At 41.4% G+C, this 16,885-nt stretch overlaps 1 protein-coding gene across 2 annotated transcripts in view; it reads right to left on the reverse strand.

The window, feature by feature from the left end:
* Window positions 1–2,715: 2,715 nt before the first annotated feature.
* The window catches only part of LOC133477408 (E3 ubiquitin-protein ligase DTX4-like), a 41,169-nt gene continuing 26,999 nt past the window's right edge, over window positions 2,716–16,885 (reverse strand). For both annotated transcript variants that reach the window (XM_061772119.1, XM_061772120.1), the window contains exons 5-12: window positions 9,368–9,429; window positions 9,067–9,228; window positions 8,889–8,950; window positions 8,627–8,793; window positions 7,436–7,589; window positions 7,238–7,327; window positions 5,889–5,987; window positions 2,716–5,798 (exon numbers count right to left, since the gene is read on the reverse strand). In XM_061772119.1, the coding sequence (XP_061628103.1) occupies window positions 5,667–5,798; window positions 5,889–5,987; window positions 7,238–7,327; window positions 7,436–7,589; window positions 8,627–8,793; window positions 8,889–8,950; window positions 9,067–9,228; window positions 9,368–9,429 (928 nt within the window). In that variant the 3' untranslated portion in view covers window positions 2,716–5,666. The remainder of the gene's footprint in view (window positions 5,799–5,888; window positions 5,988–7,237; window positions 7,328–7,435; window positions 7,590–8,626; window positions 8,794–8,888; window positions 8,951–9,066; window positions 9,229–9,367; window positions 9,430–16,885) is intronic.

Below are 16,885 nucleotides of genomic sequence, written 5' to 3' on the forward strand. Positions count from 1 at the left end.
TTGATGGGCTAATGAATAGTATCTACAGTATGTGGCAGTGTTATAACTCTTTAAGGAACAGATGTTTGAACACAAACGGTGCAGGAACACATGGAGATATCTATAACAATATAACAATTTTCACATGCATATACTCTATTTTCTATTCTTTGCGAAAAACTACTACCATTACTGCGATTACTGAGTCCATCCATCCATTTTCTGTACCGCTTATCCTCACTAGGGTCGCAGGCGTGCTGGAGCCTATCCCAGCTATCTTCGGGCGAGAGGTGGGGTGCATCTAGAACTGGTCGCCAGCCAATGCCAGCGATTACTGAGTCACTGACAGTAATTTAGTTAAATGTCATCTGCATGACTGTATCATACTCCCACCCGGTGGCCAAGTGTGCATACCAGAAGGAGCCGCAGAGAATTCAAGATGAAGCACAACCTATTTGAGTCTTTACATTCTTACATTCTTGGCTAGAACCTGGCTAGAACTGCAACAACATCAAACTCCCAAAACTCTGATTTATTTCCACAACTCTTAAACGCCACAAATGCTTCAAGAACCCAATAATCGCATCCACCTTAACGGCTTGGTGGCAAAGTTTAGAATCTACAGGATCTCAATTAGCGCCCAGTATGCTCTCCCCAATCTGGCATAATCCAGATTTCGAAATTTATAATATACCCCTTCATTTTAGTACATGGGAACAACATGGAATTGACCACCTACAACGACTATTGAACAATAATGTTTTTAGGACACGTGATGAATTGTTCCAAGAATTCCAAATAACAGGCGGAAACTTTCTTCAATACAATAAATTAAAAGCAGCAATAAAAAAAAGTATACCAACACTCCAGAGCACCCTCGAACTGCCGGAGTTTGTCAAGCAAAGAGTGAAGCTTCTCCCGCAAAGTAAAATAAATCTCTCAAAAGTTTAGAAATTAATTTCATGTACTAAATCAATGCACTTTGCCAATCACCAAATGGGAAGAAGAACTTTCCATGTCCGCGAACTGTAGCTACTGGATACAGATATGTAACAATACGATTAGAATTACAAAAAAACACAAATTTACACCTTATACAATATAAAGTGCTCCATAGAACACACTTTACTCAGTACACTATGCACAAAATGGGCTTCTCTCCATCTAATATATCCGCACAATGCACCAAAAATACCCCAGACACCCATTTTCATGCTATATAGGAATGCACACCAATTCAATGCTTTTGGTCTTCGGTTATACAAAAACTCTTACATTTTGAATTTCAGGATTCCACTATCCCCAAGATTGTGCATACTTGGCGACTTAAGCATAATCAACCTCCCTAATAAATATTCACAATCATTACTTGTCGCATTAGCTCCCGCTAAGAAAACAATTCTATTAAACTGGAAAAACAAACAAGCTATTAACATCAATCAGTGGCTAAATCTCATCATAGAATATATTGCGTTCGAAAAAATATCAGCAGAACGAAAAAAATCAATTACATATATACGTAGATAGCTGATCACCTTTCCTCAACATGCTAAATCTAGACTCTTGATTCCTTTGCCTGGGTAGGGTGCCATTTGACAATAACAAATAACAACATCTTCGTAAGTGTGAAAGCTGGTGGGCTGGCATTGGGTCCCTGCGGCCCCCAGTTGTCGGGGCGTCTCGGTGGGGCCAGCGGACCGGCCTGGGTCCCTCGGTGTGGTGCGTGTCCCGTCCACCGGGCTGCTCTTGGGTCGACCCCTGGACCAGATCTCGCCCCTCGATTGATTGGGTGGGGTCCTCAGCCTCCACGGTGCAGGCACAGCAATTACCGGACACTTATGTCAGTCTTTGTACATGTAAAATGGTGTCAATTCACTTGCATGTGTCCGCAGGCACAAACGCCTGGGACTCTTTCACTGGGTGAAACAGTAATAGCATTTCCATTCATTTCGATGGGGAAAGATTATTTGAGATGAGTATTTTGAGTTACGAGTCAAATTAAACTCGTATCTCAAGGCACCTCATAGCCTCCTCCTGGCTGACATATGCAGTAACATACTGATTAATTTCCAGTTTTCAAACGTATGTGCCTGTTGTATTGTTTTTCTCTCTAGACATTAATTTACCTGCTAATTTGTTGTTCATAGTTGATTCCTCTCCACTGTGACACGGTTCCAACCAGACCTCTGTTAAAATTGTAGTACTGTACCACCTAAGCAGATATTTTTCTGGTGTTTTGCTACTCTAGTACATTTCACATCAGCTTAGCGATTAGCAGGGTCTTCTCGTTACTTATACACCTCGTCTTTCGTGAAAATGACACTTGTTTGGAGTAGATCTAATTCGTCGCCATGGAGGTGAGATTTAGTGACTTAAAGGAGCAGGTTGCACAACGAAATGACAGTGTTTAGTTGTTATTTTAGCGCCGAGCATTCCCCCGGTTACCCAAGCAGTATAAGATGTTCTTTTTTTTGTTTTGTTTTTTTGACAGGTATGTCTAAAAGTAACTTCAATTGTGAACATACACACAAAAACCCATTAACACAATTCGCAAATGTTACCAAAAAGGGTGGGTTCAGATTCCACCCACCGTTGGTGTGTGATGTTAATAAGTGTGAATGGTTGAATCCTTGAAATACACAAAGCGTGATCATTATCTATTGACACGGTAAATCATATAAGTATCAACAATAAAAATACAAATCAAATACAATTCAATTGGAAACACTGTACATGTTGAGGTTTCATACATTGTTTATTTTTACATGTATTAATCAGTCATACGCTAGCATTTTTCTAACTACACATTGTCCTTCCCATAGGTGGACACTTTTTTCTGAGTCCAATCGTACAAACACAATCCAAGAGCTCACATCAGGAGGATGAACGATTGCCATCTGGACGAACTGCTAATGGCAAAGAAATCTGCTTTAAAAGGAGGACCATGACTTGAATAATGAGTTACTTGTCTTTTCCACTTTGCTCAAATAGTTTAAACAATGGCTGCACAACCCCAATTCCAATTAAGTTGGGACGTTGTGTTAAACATAAATAAAAACAGAATACAATGATTTGCAAATCATGTTTGACCTATATTTAATTGAATACACTACAAAGACAATATATTTAATGTTCAAACTGATCAACTTTGTTGTTTTTAGCAAATATTCATTAACTTAGAATTTTATGGCTGCAACACATTCCAAAAAAACTGGGACAGGTGGCAAAAAAGACTGAGAAAGTTGAAGAATGCTCATCAAACATCTGTTCGGAACATCCCACAAGTGAACAGGCTAATTGGGAACAGGTGGGTGCCATGATTGGGTATAAAAGCAGCTTCCCTGAATTGCTCAGTCATTCACAAGCAAAGATGAGGCGAGGTTCACCTCTTTGTGAACAACCCTGTGAGAAAATAGTCGAACAGTTTAAGGACAATGTTCCTCAAGGTACAATTGTAAGGAATTTAGGGATTTCATCATCTACGGTCCATAACATCATCAAAAGGTTCAGAGAATATTAGAGAAATCACTGCATGTAAGCGGCAAGGCCGAAAACCACTTATGGACGCAAAGTTCAAAAGCCAGCATCTGTGATGGTATGGGGCTGTGTTAGTGCCAACGGCATGGGTAACTTACACATCTGTGAAGGCACCATTAATGCTGAAAGGTACATACAGGTTTTGGAGAAACATATGCTGCCATCCAAGTAATGTCTTTTGCATGGATGCCCCTGCTTATTTCAGCCAGACAATGCAAAACCACATTCTGCACGTGTTACAACAGCATGGCTTCGTAGTAAAAGAGTGCGGGTAGTAGACTGGCCTGACCCTGTCCCAGCTTTTTTGCAACGTGTTGGAGCCATAAAATTCTAAGTTAATGATTATTTGCTAAAAACAATAAAGTTTATCAGTTTGAACATTAAATATCTTGTCTTTGTAGTGTATTCAATTAAATATAGGTCAAACATGATTTGCAAATCATTGTATTCTGTTTTTATTCATGCTTAACTCAACATCCAAACTTCATTGGAATTAAGGTTGTATTAGATCTCTACAATATGATGTACACGTTTAGGTCATCAGAGCAAGAGGACAAACTGCAAGGACAATTATGACAACATCAATCCAATATAATCACCCTTTGACTTTCTCAAACCATCTAAAAAAATAACGTGTAAAAATCAGCCTCACTTCTGTATGCAAACAAAATTGAAAAATCTATTGTATTAAAAAATTGTAAACCAATACTAACAAAAAGTACATGACGAATACACAAATGTACAACAAAGCCTATTAACTCTATGATCATGTCAGGAATATACTACTGTACATAAAAGTTGTAGCTACAGTTCACATTATAACATAATACCAGGAGGAAAAACATAACAGGAATAACCATCGTGAGTACCATCATCATCCTCCAAGTTGCCAAATGAGATATTACACAAAAAATAAAAAGGAAATAGCTAATACTCTTTACTCAGAGCATGTTGGCAGTATACACAGTACACAGCTTTTCTCTCACAACACACAGGCACTCACTCGAAACATTAAGATCATCTGCAATTTACAGACCCAAAACAGGAACTGGCTAATGCATTATTACTTGGTGCTGGAAGAGAGAAGGTGATAAGCTGAATGAAAATCTCACAGTATTGAACATGCTCATTTGCTGTCAGCAAAGGAAAAACACTGTGCTGAAAAATTACCTCATTGGATGAGTTCCAGTGGTACCACAGGAGGGGAGAGGAGATAGAGAAGAAAAAAAAAAAAAAAAAAAAAAAAAAAAAAAAAAAAAACACCCCACGTTCATTCAATTTATACATATTACAGTATTAGGTAGGCAAGTAAATTCTGGTACCTTTGTGTAATGTAAGTTTTGTGTGTACCTCAGCAACTCATTTGTAAGACACCAAAGATAGCTAGGGGAGAAAGGGCCTTGGTTTCGTTGTCAACTCATACACAGTGACAACTGTACTGAGTCTGGCCCCCACAAAGTAAAGCAATACAGTGACAATGATAGGTGATGTTAAACCCAGATGATTTAATGTGGTTCATTGGCTTGTTGACTGAGTGAAGCCCAACAAAACAAAACAAAAACACGAGGGAGCAATGTAGAAAAATTGTATCAACTTCATTCTTAATTGCTTTTGATGTGTTTGTGATGAAAGGACTAGCAACTGTAAAGTACCTTACAAGTTACTCTTACCCTACACTACATTCGTAAACCCTTGTTCTGTCTTGCTGCCATAGTTTTCCGACAGTCCCCTCCCCCACATCAGACATCTTTCTCTCTTGGTCCCTTCTCTCCATCCCTCCCATTCAAACAGACCATCTTCTTTTATTTCACTCAGTAAAGTAAACTTGTTTTGGTTATTCCTTATCAGTACCATTTCACTCTCACTTGTGGACTTTTAGTACCTAGATCCTGAGTTGCAAAAAACACCTCTATCCTCTGGCTGGTTTTCCTTCTACTCATTCCTTTAATAAGTATTTAATTATACAGCATTGGAATTACAGGGTCACTACCAGTAACAAAATCAATATTTAAAAAAGTGGTTATTTGAACAAAAAACACTCCAAATGTTTGCTGCGCCCCTTTAAAATACTGCCAGACTGACTGCCGCTTGTCCTCTTCTTGCTTCTGTTATCTGGTGAGGATGATTTTTCTTCCCCTTGTCATATCTTGTCACTTTTCTGTCAATCCATCATCTTCTGTGATCCCCTGAGCTCGGAGCTCCTCCAGAACATTGTCTAGGTGTCCAGGGTCAGGGAAGCCATGACCTGTCAGGTTGGAACCAAACTCTGTTTTGTGGTGGACCTAAAGAAGAAGAGGACCATTTATTCACTGGAATCTGATATGATTGTTCCAATATAGTTCCGCAATGAATGGATGAGCTCAAGAATGTACCTCATTCCATATGACTGTGTCAGATTCTCCTGTAGTGCTTGAAGTCCCAACTGAAAAGATCAACCTACGGTCCCACGCTACCAGGAGCAGTCTCAATACCTGGTGGCAAATAAGTGAAGGACAGAATGACATTATAAATTATGCGCATGAAAATTGCCAAACTACAGCGGTGCCTTGAGATATGAGTTTAATTCATTCCGTGATCATGCTCTTACCTCTAAACATTCGTATTTCAAAACACATTTTCCCATTAAAATGAATGAAAATGCAATTAATCTGTTCCAGTCCTCCGAAAAAACACATTTTTTTTGTTTTTAATAAAAAACATAGCAGTATATTGTAAAATAATCATAAAAACATAATAGAAGCGAATGTAAAGATATTAACTGGTTTTATGACATGTAATCAGGCCAAAAAACAGATATACACACACGCACACACACACACAGAGAAGTACATTCGCGTGCTGTCCCTTGAAAATGTGCTCTCTCTCAGGTATCCCTCCCTCCATCCCTCCACCCTCTGTACTCCTTGCAGCAGGCTGTTTGTCTCTGTCCCGTTAGCGTTTACGTTCCACAAACTTTTGTTTTACATGTCTTTTAATAGGAAAACTTGCACTCAACAGTACGTTATTGTGTACAAACACAGTAGCAAAAATTTCCCCCCCAACCACCAGTTCTTAAATAATTATATGTGATTAAAGCCAATCTGCTGTTGTGTACAGTATTACACATCTCAATGAATTAAAATATGGTAGAAAAGCGTGTTTTTGGGATGTGGGAGGAAACCGCAGTCCCCGGTGAAAACCCACACAGGCACAGGGAGAACATGCAAACTGCACACAGGCGGGGCTGGGATTTGAACCCCGGGCCTCAGAACTGTGAGGCAGATGTGCTAACCAGTCATCCACCATTCCACTGGTCTAAGCTATAATAATCAAAATTATACATTTATACAATTATAAAAAAAAATATTTTTTTAAAATTGAACTACCTAACTAAATTAAACTTTTGACACTGAAACTGAACTGAAATTTTAAAATTTGAATGATTACGGCAGAACCGGAACGTTAGACCCGGTTCCAATCGGTTCTCGATTCTCGATGCCCAACCCTAGTTTTGTCTGTGTGTGTATGTTAATTGGGAGCTCGTCCAGCAATAAGTCATCAGTAAAAGACAAGACACTCCAAGCCAGGTCGTCCACACCAAATACATCCAACTATGCCTTTTATGGACCTTTTTATATGCAGTGGGGCAAAATCATGACGGCACAATAAAAGGCCTACCCGAAACTGTTTCGACAAAGTCACGTGTCCAAACGTCAGCTGTAGCAAGGTGAAGGATGTTTACCTTGCGTCCCATGTCACTGTCTGGGAGGTAGCAGTGTCTTGGGAAGCCTCTGGCTGTGAAGGGCTTCCCTGGATTCGGATGCTCTGGTCCCTGATCACAAACGAGAAGAGGAAATCCCATGTTCATCAACATCACTGTTATCAGAATATGGATGCAATCCAAACTAACTCGTGGGGGTTCTGTCTTCTTTTCAAATACCTGAATGCCTGGTGGGATGTTATAGATTATGCGAATGGTTTTGCAGTCGGGATGCCCTGGTAGTGAGTGAGGGATAATATGGTACTCCATCTTCCCTGCTGGTTGGTTACCAGTCTTTACACCATAGATGGTTTTACACGTGGGACACTGAAGACTGATACAAAAGGGAGACAATTGGTAGATTTACACTACTCAGTTCAGATATGAGTCATGGCAGCACAAAGAGGGTGAAAAACAGAAAACATGCAATCTGATATCGGGTCAGCAGAAGCTCTTCTGTATGGACTTGAGCTTTAGAGGCGGAGTGTAACGGTCCAGCTGCAGACAAATGTAAAAATGGCAACTAGTTGCTAGAGAGATGGTAGTCTGCTTCCTGGCTACAGTTGTGAAGCTCTTGAGGAAGGCACTGTCCCCACACCCCAGCTCAAGAGGCGCAGGACTTTTGCGTGCCTGCATGTGTGTGATTAGGTTTTGTGTGTGGTGTGCAACACAAAAATACATAAGAGTATAAACTTTAATTTCTCCTCGAGGAATTATGAAGAGTATAAAAAATAAAATAGTTTAGAATAAGGTCTCTTTTAAATGTGGATAAAAATCTGATACAGACTGGATATTAGCCAATGAGACTGCAGCCGGACATATCAGATATACCGCGTCCATGCGAGCTTCACTATCCGAAATGCACTAATCGGTGATATATACACACCTGCATCTACTCAAACAACACAAATAAATGCATTCAAAAACACGCTGAACTAAACTACAGCTAAAACAGACCATTAAATATGGTGTAAATACAGTACATTTGATACAATCATTAATTGATATCATTTGGGGATCGGGGGCCTGGGTGGTGGGGGCTTGAGAGGCAGTCCAGGCCAACAAAACGGTATCTAACGTTTAATGTGTGTATTATTCATTGGTTATTGTTTGCTTCCGTGTTGTCTCTGTTCAGAGTTGACACTTGTGGAGTTATTTAGGTGCACATTTGGCATCTGTATATGTGGATCATTTTATTTGTTCCATGAATGTAAAAACAGTCCTATACGTGTCACTAGAAATTTACGTTTCAATAGACTGTCCCAAAAATATGATATGGGCATTAAATCTGAATTTTGCATGTGGACCCGCAATGTAAATCCAGTGTCAGAGTCTCTTTACTTATCCATTAAAGGAATATTCTTGACCTACCTGCCGTCCTTGTTGCCATTATTATACATGGCCACCAGACACTGGAAGTGGTACTGGTGTCCACACTGTGCTAGTCGCCCAACAGATTCTGCTCTGGAAACAGGTCCCACCCCTGGACCTTTGTATCCAGAAGGACCCGCTAAAGGTTCCATACATATGGTACAATCCTGGAAGAGGAACCGTGAAGAATGAAGAACTTAAAATCTCACCCTTCCCCCATCTTTTAATGAATCTGGTCTGAAAGCATAGCAACCAGTCTGACCTCATCTGGTGGACTCTTTACTTTCTGCAGGTACTTCTTTACCACATCCTCTGGAGTCTTACCTGCAGACAAAATTACAGAAGACTTAGATGTTAAAGTACTGTATTGTATGTATTAAAATGTGTTTATTGAGAGCAGAGCTCAATCTCTGTTGGTGTACTTTGAACACCATGCTTACCCTTGCGAGCCTGTTTCTTGGTGGTCTTTCTGCAGCAGTGGCCAAAGCCTGGCACTGGTTTAATGTCACTCTTGCTAACAGGTGGAGGGTGTAATACAAGTTTAGGAGGCCTTGTAAGACACACAGGCAGAGCAGCAGCACTCATCAAAATTCCTGTGATCCCTGAAATATAAAGAAAGGAAATTGAATGAATTGAGTTGGAAAATAAGGTTCTTGATCATTTATTGTCATATGCTGTCATTTTGATGGAAATTACCAAAATGCTCCAACATATGTCAATAGGTGTGTGGTAAGATCTCACCTGCCAGTGCAGGGTGAACAGGACTTGATCCATTCAGATTTTTCACAGGCACAGTGGGCACACTGAAATAAAAGACAGAAATTGTTAACAGTTGTTTTTAGTCTCTTACTATGTCTCCATCAGGCTACCTTTTCAAGAATGAATAAATTAAGACTGGCTACATCCTCACTTTGAAAAACAGATGACTGTCATTTTTATGCTGACCTCACAGGGACGACAAATTTTGGTAAAAAAACCCCCAAAAAAACCCAAAAGGGACTAACTATCAAGGGGAAAAAAAACCCAAAACAAAAACAAATTAATAAAGACATCTGGTAATCCCATGCCTTCTTCCTTCTTTGTCAGCATCTCTCCTTTTGCTTTCTTTGTATGACTATCTGAAAACACACTGACACGGTCTGATGGTAAGTGAGCCTAGGACTGATCAAGTTGGGCTATTTGTGCGTGTGTTTTTCAGAGCTAATCCACAGATTTTCCATCTGCTCAGAAATGGACGTCATATAGCCGCTCTCTGGGGATTACCTGCTTCGTCACAAAGCCAATCATCTCACACTGACAAATCGCATATACAGACTTTGATGAGTTTTCGTTCTGCATAACTGAAAAGACTATTTAAATGCAAGTTATTAGAGAAATATTTCAACTATTAGGATTATGTGGTACCATTCTACACCACTGCAAACCCCAACAATGAATAACAACTAATAATGCCTATAAATCTGACCATTAACGACAATTTCGATTAGATTTAGGATGTTATTAGACTCCTCACTACTGTATGTAGATGTGGCCATTACGGACTTGTCATGTGGCCGTAAGAAGAGAACATTTCTAGATCCGCAACAAAATGTAACAACTTGTTTCTTGGTACTGCAAACCTCCAGAGAGTTTCAGGAAAATTGCTTCAATAGTTTTTGTGTAATCCTACAAAACGATGAAACATAACCTAATTGTTAGAGATTTTAAAAAGTGTGCTTCTGTGATGGCGGCCGACTGGTTAGCACATCTGCCTCACAATTCTGAGGACCCGGGTTCAAATCCGGCCTCACCTGAGTGGAGTGTGCACGTTCTCCCTGTGCCTGTGTGGGTTTTCTCGGGGTACTCCGGTTTCCTACCACATCCCAAAAACTTGCCTGGTAGGTTAATTGAAAACTCTAAATTGCCCATAGGTGTGAATGTGAATGCGAATGGATGTTTGTTTATATTTGCCCTGCGATTGGCTGGTGACCAGTTCAGGGTGTACCCCGCCTCTCGCCCAGAGTCAGCTGGGATAGGCACGATCGCGATCCTAGTGAAGCGGTACAGAACATAAATGAATGAATGAATGCTTCTGTGATCAAAAACCGAAAAACTGTAATTATTAAAAGTAAAAATAGTGTGACAACCAGAACGGTGGCGATAATCTGCTGTGATGATCTGTTGTTTCCTGTTGGTTTACCTTTAAAAGGCTTTCTGTGTCTGTGCACTAAGCTGATTTCACTTGACCGACTTAGTGACTCATTTTGGCATAAGTGAATGACTCACTGGCATGCAGGGACGAGATAAATTTACATGTGTAAATTCTAGGCCTGTCATGATACTTTTTTTTAATACAATATATTTTCCACAAAACTATCAAGATAAATGATAGCATCGTTTTTTTTTGTGTACCTCTGAAATCATGAAAAGTAAGGCCCGCCCTCGAGCTGCAAGACTGTGTGATTGGTCTACTGAAGGCGAGCCCTTCACCTGTCAATCAAATACATTCGCTGTACTAGTGGATGAATAACGTGTGCCACTGAGGTTATGATAAACAGTTAGCTTTCCCGTGTGTGTGTGTTAATGTATATATATATATATATATATATATATATATATATGTACACACATACATATGTATACATACACACAACATACATATAGGAAGAGAGAAAAGAGGAACTGCATAGTCTCGCAGCTTAACAAGTGGGTGAATTGAAAATATGGACCACAACGGAACGCATGTAGCCTATAGTTTTTTTGTTGGCCAACAGAATAATGACACCGGCCACTTGGTGTTCGTGCCGGCTTTCTAAATGTGGCCAGTTTAAACGCGAAACAAAGAAAACTCCTCTGCCAGTCATCCCGACTGCTGGTGAGACTAAAGGCCTCTTTATACTCCCGCGGTCGACAACGCCCGCATTGCATCACGTGACCGACGAATTGCCCCGCGCGGCCCATCTGCGTAGCCTGCCGCGTACACGGCAGAAACTGTTGCTGCGCGTCGAAAGCCGCGGAGATCATCTCTCGTGATTGGTCTGTTTTAGTCACATGCTGTGATGACGTAATCAGCCTTGTTCTACATACCATCTACGCCGCCGCCTTCTCGATCGACTTTGCAGCATAATTAAACGTATCATCTGGTCATCTAGGTCCATTTGTTCTAGCAGACACTGTTCCATAGTTGCTATTGTTGTTGCTTTGTTCCTTATTACTGAAAGTAAAAATGGCTACCGGAAATCGCAAAAAAAAAAAATAATAATGCAGAGGAAACTCCACCCTGTGGTGTCCTAGCCAATACCAGCAGTAGCGACACCCTCGACTTGGAGGTGAACTGCAGTACATTTTCGAAACTGCACGCGTGGGTTGCGCTCGAGTATAAAGGAAAACTACGTGCTGGATAGCCACAGTGACGTCAGCGCGGTCGCCGTCCGCGCAAGTATAAAGAAGCCTTAATGGAGGAGTTAGCTAGCATATCCCTATTGCCACAGCTGTTTGGAAGTAAATATTTCAATAAGCCGTCACCGATCACCCACTGCTTGACTTATTTAAACCCTGTACTCTAGTACCAATACCAGCTGCTAAACTTGTCACCGGGAATGGGGGGGGAAATAAAAAAAAAAGATTCCGGTCATGACGTCACATATCGTTTAAAAATGATGCGTGTACGCATGTGTAAAGCTTGATCTTTTTTTCATTTCACTCTTCATAAGTAACACCTAGTCATGTGGAAAGGTTTTAAAACTCATATCCCCTCATAGGATGAATAATGTTTCCATCCATCCACGACTTCCGCTCAAGAAAAGAAATTCTGCATAACACCCAGCAAACCCTCGCTGAGTCATTTAGCAAACATGTACTATATGACAAAAACAAGTTAACGTTGAAAAAAAAACCTAAATTTTTTTCTGCAGTGTTCTAGCCGAATTTGTATGACAATGTCTGCTGTAGTGACAAAAATGTCTATTTGGTTTAAAATATTTAATTAGTTTAAAATTTGCATTTTGATATCTTAATTTTTTAAAATTTATTTCCATCCATCCATCCATTTTCTGAGCCACTTCTCCTCACTAGGGTTGCGGGCGTGCTGGAGCCTATCCCAGCTGTCATCGGGCAGGAGGAGGGGTACACCCTGAACTGGTTGCCAGCCAATTGCAGGGCACATACAAACAAACAACCATTCGTACTGACATTCACACCTACGGGGAATTTAGAGTTGTCAATTCACCGACCATGAATGTTTTTGGGATGTGGGAGGAAACCGGAGTGCCCGGAGAAAACCCATGCAGGCACGGGGAGAACATGCAAACTCCACACAGGCGGGGCCGGGGATTGAACCCCGGTCCTCAGAACTGTGAGGCCGATGCTCTAACCAGTCGTCCACCGTGCCGCCGACATTTATTTCCTTTTTTATTTTTTAACCAAAAGCCAAACTAAAATGCTGTTGTGCAAACCTGACTTGGCATATTCTCCTGTATACAGCCTGGACATAAATTTAAGTTATTTATTGTTAAATATTGCCATACAATGTTCTTGTGTAATGTTTTGCAGATGTATGAAGCGTTTTTAAAAAAGAGCTGTGGTTCTGAAATGCTGTGTCTATCAATATATGTTCTGGAAAGCAAGTAGTTACATCGTTTTCTTTAGGGTATTGTCTTTATCGTAAAATAAAAAGTTAAAAAAACAAACAAAAAAATTTGATTTTATTTGTCCATATCGCCCACCCGATATATATATCCCTTTGCAGAATTGCGAGGGGGTGTAGACAATGCCGTCTACCCCATATCCACACAAAAGATATCCTCATTATGATAATGCAAAGAAGCGCGCCACAGCCATTCCATCACAACTCCAACCTCACGTCACCTAGTCTGAAAAGCCTAGTGTGAAAGTAATGACTTTATAGCCATTGAATCCAACACAAAGCTTAAACGACAGACAATAGACCAAAAAAAAGACGTGCAAAAACTATAGCAGTGGATGGCAACATAAGAAAACTCAATGTCAAAAAATAATTCATGGGACAAAGCAGAGGGAGGGGGATGGAAGAGGCGAAAAGTAGCAGAGACTCAGCATTGTACTGCAAATCTGTCCCAGGCTTGTGTAATCTAACAAAGGTTACTGTGGAGACCAACAATGAGGCTATGAGGGGCCCAGACTGCTGGGAAGTGAAGGGACAGGAGGAGGGAGAGCAACCACAGGGTAGAGGAAGCAAGAGAAAAGTCTCAAGGGCAGGAGGACTACACAAAAAAAAATTACATTTGAAAACCATCTGATCTTGTTTTCGGGTTAAAAGTGATTACCTGTTACTGTTATTTAACAAAAAAAAAAAAGTGTACCTTAGTTCCTCATAATAGTCTGTATTCAACAAACACGATGGCTGGGGTTGACCTTTGTGCATGGTGCACACATTTGGCTCAGTTAGCTTCGTGTTTGAAACTGTTTTTATCATCACTCACACAGAGAAACAGAGACGAGATCCCGAGACGTGGAGGCGACCATTGCTTGGCGTCGGGTGTCAACGCAGCATAGGTCACTTATCATGGCCTCCATGGGAGCAAATAAACTACACACAGTCTGCCCTCTGCATCACAACATTACACATTACAATGTTACAATGTTGGTGATGAAGGCGATCGGGCTACGGGTTCGGACCCAGAAGCCCTCCCATACGTACCCAGAACATAGCCAAAAAAGAAACAAAGATTTATGATTCAAGACATACAGTCAGTTCTATTTTAAGTAGTGCAGCATTTACAGATGTGACTAACCATACCAACCAATCACATGCGAGTTCAGCCACCCCATTCAGCCAATCAAATCAGCATCTCAGGCAGTAATCATTGACTGCGGGCAGCCCAGACAGAGACGAGGAGAAACATAGCAGGGGAGAGAGAAAGAGACTCAGCGTGGAAATTGAGTTAAAGTCGGAGAAAGGCCATTATGAAACAAAACAAAAGTTTCTAACAAACAAAAGCTCTGAAATGGTTCAGTTGTTAAGATTTGCTAAATTATATTAAATTGTTTGAGACATCACTGTGTCAAATGCAGCCCTATGGGGGCACAAGCCAGTGCAAACTGTAGGCCGGTCCCAAGCCCGGATAAATGCAGAGGGTTGTGTCAGGAAGGGCATCCGGCTTAAAACTTTGCCACCAAATATGAGCGTTCATCCAAAGAATTCCATACCGGATCGGTCGTGGCCCGGGTTAACAACGTCCGCCACCGGCGGCGTCAAACCGTTGGAAATTCAGCTACTGTGGGTCGAAGTCAAAGAAGAAGAAGAGGTGGGAAGCGGGTTCTTCGGCAGAAAGAGAAGAGGAAAGCACAGAATGTGGGGACTTTGAATGTTGGGACTATGACAGGAAAATCAGGAAAATCTTGGGAGTTGGTTGACATGATGATTAGGAGAAAGGTTAATATATTGTGTGTCCAGGAGACCAGGTGGAAAGGCAGTAAGGCTAGAAGTTTAGGGTCAGGGTTTAAATTATTTTACCATGATGTAGATGGGAAGAGAAATGGAGTCGTGTTATTTTAAAAGAAGAGTTGGCTATGAATGTCTTGGAAGTGAAAAGAGTATCAGATCGAGTGATGAGGCTGAAACTTGAAATTGAGGGTGTTATGTGTAATGTGATTAGTGGCTATGCCCCACAGGTAGGATGTGACCTAGAGGTGAAAGAGAAATTCTGGAAGGAGCAAGACAAAGTAGTTCTGAGCATCCCAGACAGAGAGAAAGTCGTAATTGGTGCAGATTGTAATGGACATATTGGTGAAGGTAATAGGGGTGATGAAGAAGTGATGGGTAAGTATGGCATCCGGGAAAGGAACTTGGAGGGACAGATGACGGTAGACTTTGCAACAAGGATGCAAATGGCTGGAGTGAACATTTTTTTTCAGAAGAGGCAGGAACATAGGGTGACCTACAAGAGCGGAGGTAGAGGCACGCAGGTGGATTACATCTTGTGCAGACGATGTAATCTGAAGGAGGTTACCGACTGTAAGGTAGTGGTAGGGGAGAGTGTTGCTAGACAGCATAGGATGGTGGTGTGTAAGATGACTCTGGTGGTGGGGAGGAAGATTAGGAAGACAAAGCCAGAGAAGAGAACCATGTGGTGGAAGCTGAGACAGGACGAGTGTTGTGCAGCTTTTCGGGAAGAGGTGAGACAGGCTCTCGGTGGACGGGAGGAGCTTCCAGAAGACTGGACCACTGCAGCCAAGGTGATCAGAGAGGCAGGCAGGAGAGTACTTGGTGTATCTTGTGGCAGGAAAGGAGAGAAGGAGACTTGGTGGTGGAACCTCACAGTACAGGAAATCATACAAGGAAAAAGGTTAGCTAAGGAGAAGTGGGACACTGAGAGGACCGAGGAGAGGCAAAAGGAATACATTGAGATGTGACACAGGGCAAAGGTAGAGGTGGCAAAGGCCAAACAAGAGGCATATGATGACATTTATGGCAGGTTGGACACAAAAGAAGGAGAAAAGGATCCATACAGGCTGGCCAGACAGAGAGATAGAGATGGGAAGGACGTGAAGCAGATTAGGGTGATTAAGGATAGAGATGGAAATATGTTGACTGGTGCCAGCAGTGTGCTAGATAGATGAAAAGAATACTTCGAGGAGTTGATGAATGAGGAAAATGAGAGAGAAGGGAGAGTAGAAGAGGCAAGTGTGGTGGACCAGGAAGTGGCAATGATTATTAAGGGGGAAGTTAGTAAGGCATTAAAGAGGATGAAAAATGGAAAGGCAGTTGGTCCTGATGACATTCCTGTGGAGGTATGGAAGCATCTAGGAGAGGTGGCTGCGGAGTTTTTGAACAGCTTGTTCAATAGAATTCTAGTGCGTGAGAAGATGCCTGAGGAATGGAGGAAAAGTGTGCTGGTGCCCATTTTTAAGAACAAAGGTGATGTGCACAGCTGTGGGAACTATTGAGGAATAAAGCTGATGAGCCACACAATTAAGTTATAGTGAAGGCTAGACTCAGGACAGAAGTAAATATTTGCGAGCAACAGTATGGTTTCATGCCTAGAAAGAGTACCATAGATGCATTATTTGCCTTGAGGATGTTGATGGAAAAGTACAGAGAAGGTCAGAAGGAGCTACATTGTGTGTTTGTAGATCTAGAGAAAGCCTATGACAGAGTGCCCAGAGAGGAACTGTGGTACTGTATGCGGAAGTCTGGAGTGGCAGAGAAGTATGTTAGAACAATACAGGACATGTACGAGGGCAGCAGAACAGGGGTGAGGTGTGCTGTAGGTGTGACAGATGAATTTAAGGTGGAGGTGG

The sequence above is a fragment of the Phyllopteryx taeniolatus genome, chromosome 4 (assembly GCF_024500385.1).
Source record: "Phyllopteryx taeniolatus isolate TA_2022b chromosome 4, UOR_Ptae_1.2, whole genome shotgun sequence".
NCBI classification, from domain to species: Eukaryota; Metazoa; Chordata; class Actinopteri; order Syngnathiformes; family Syngnathidae; genus Phyllopteryx; species Phyllopteryx taeniolatus.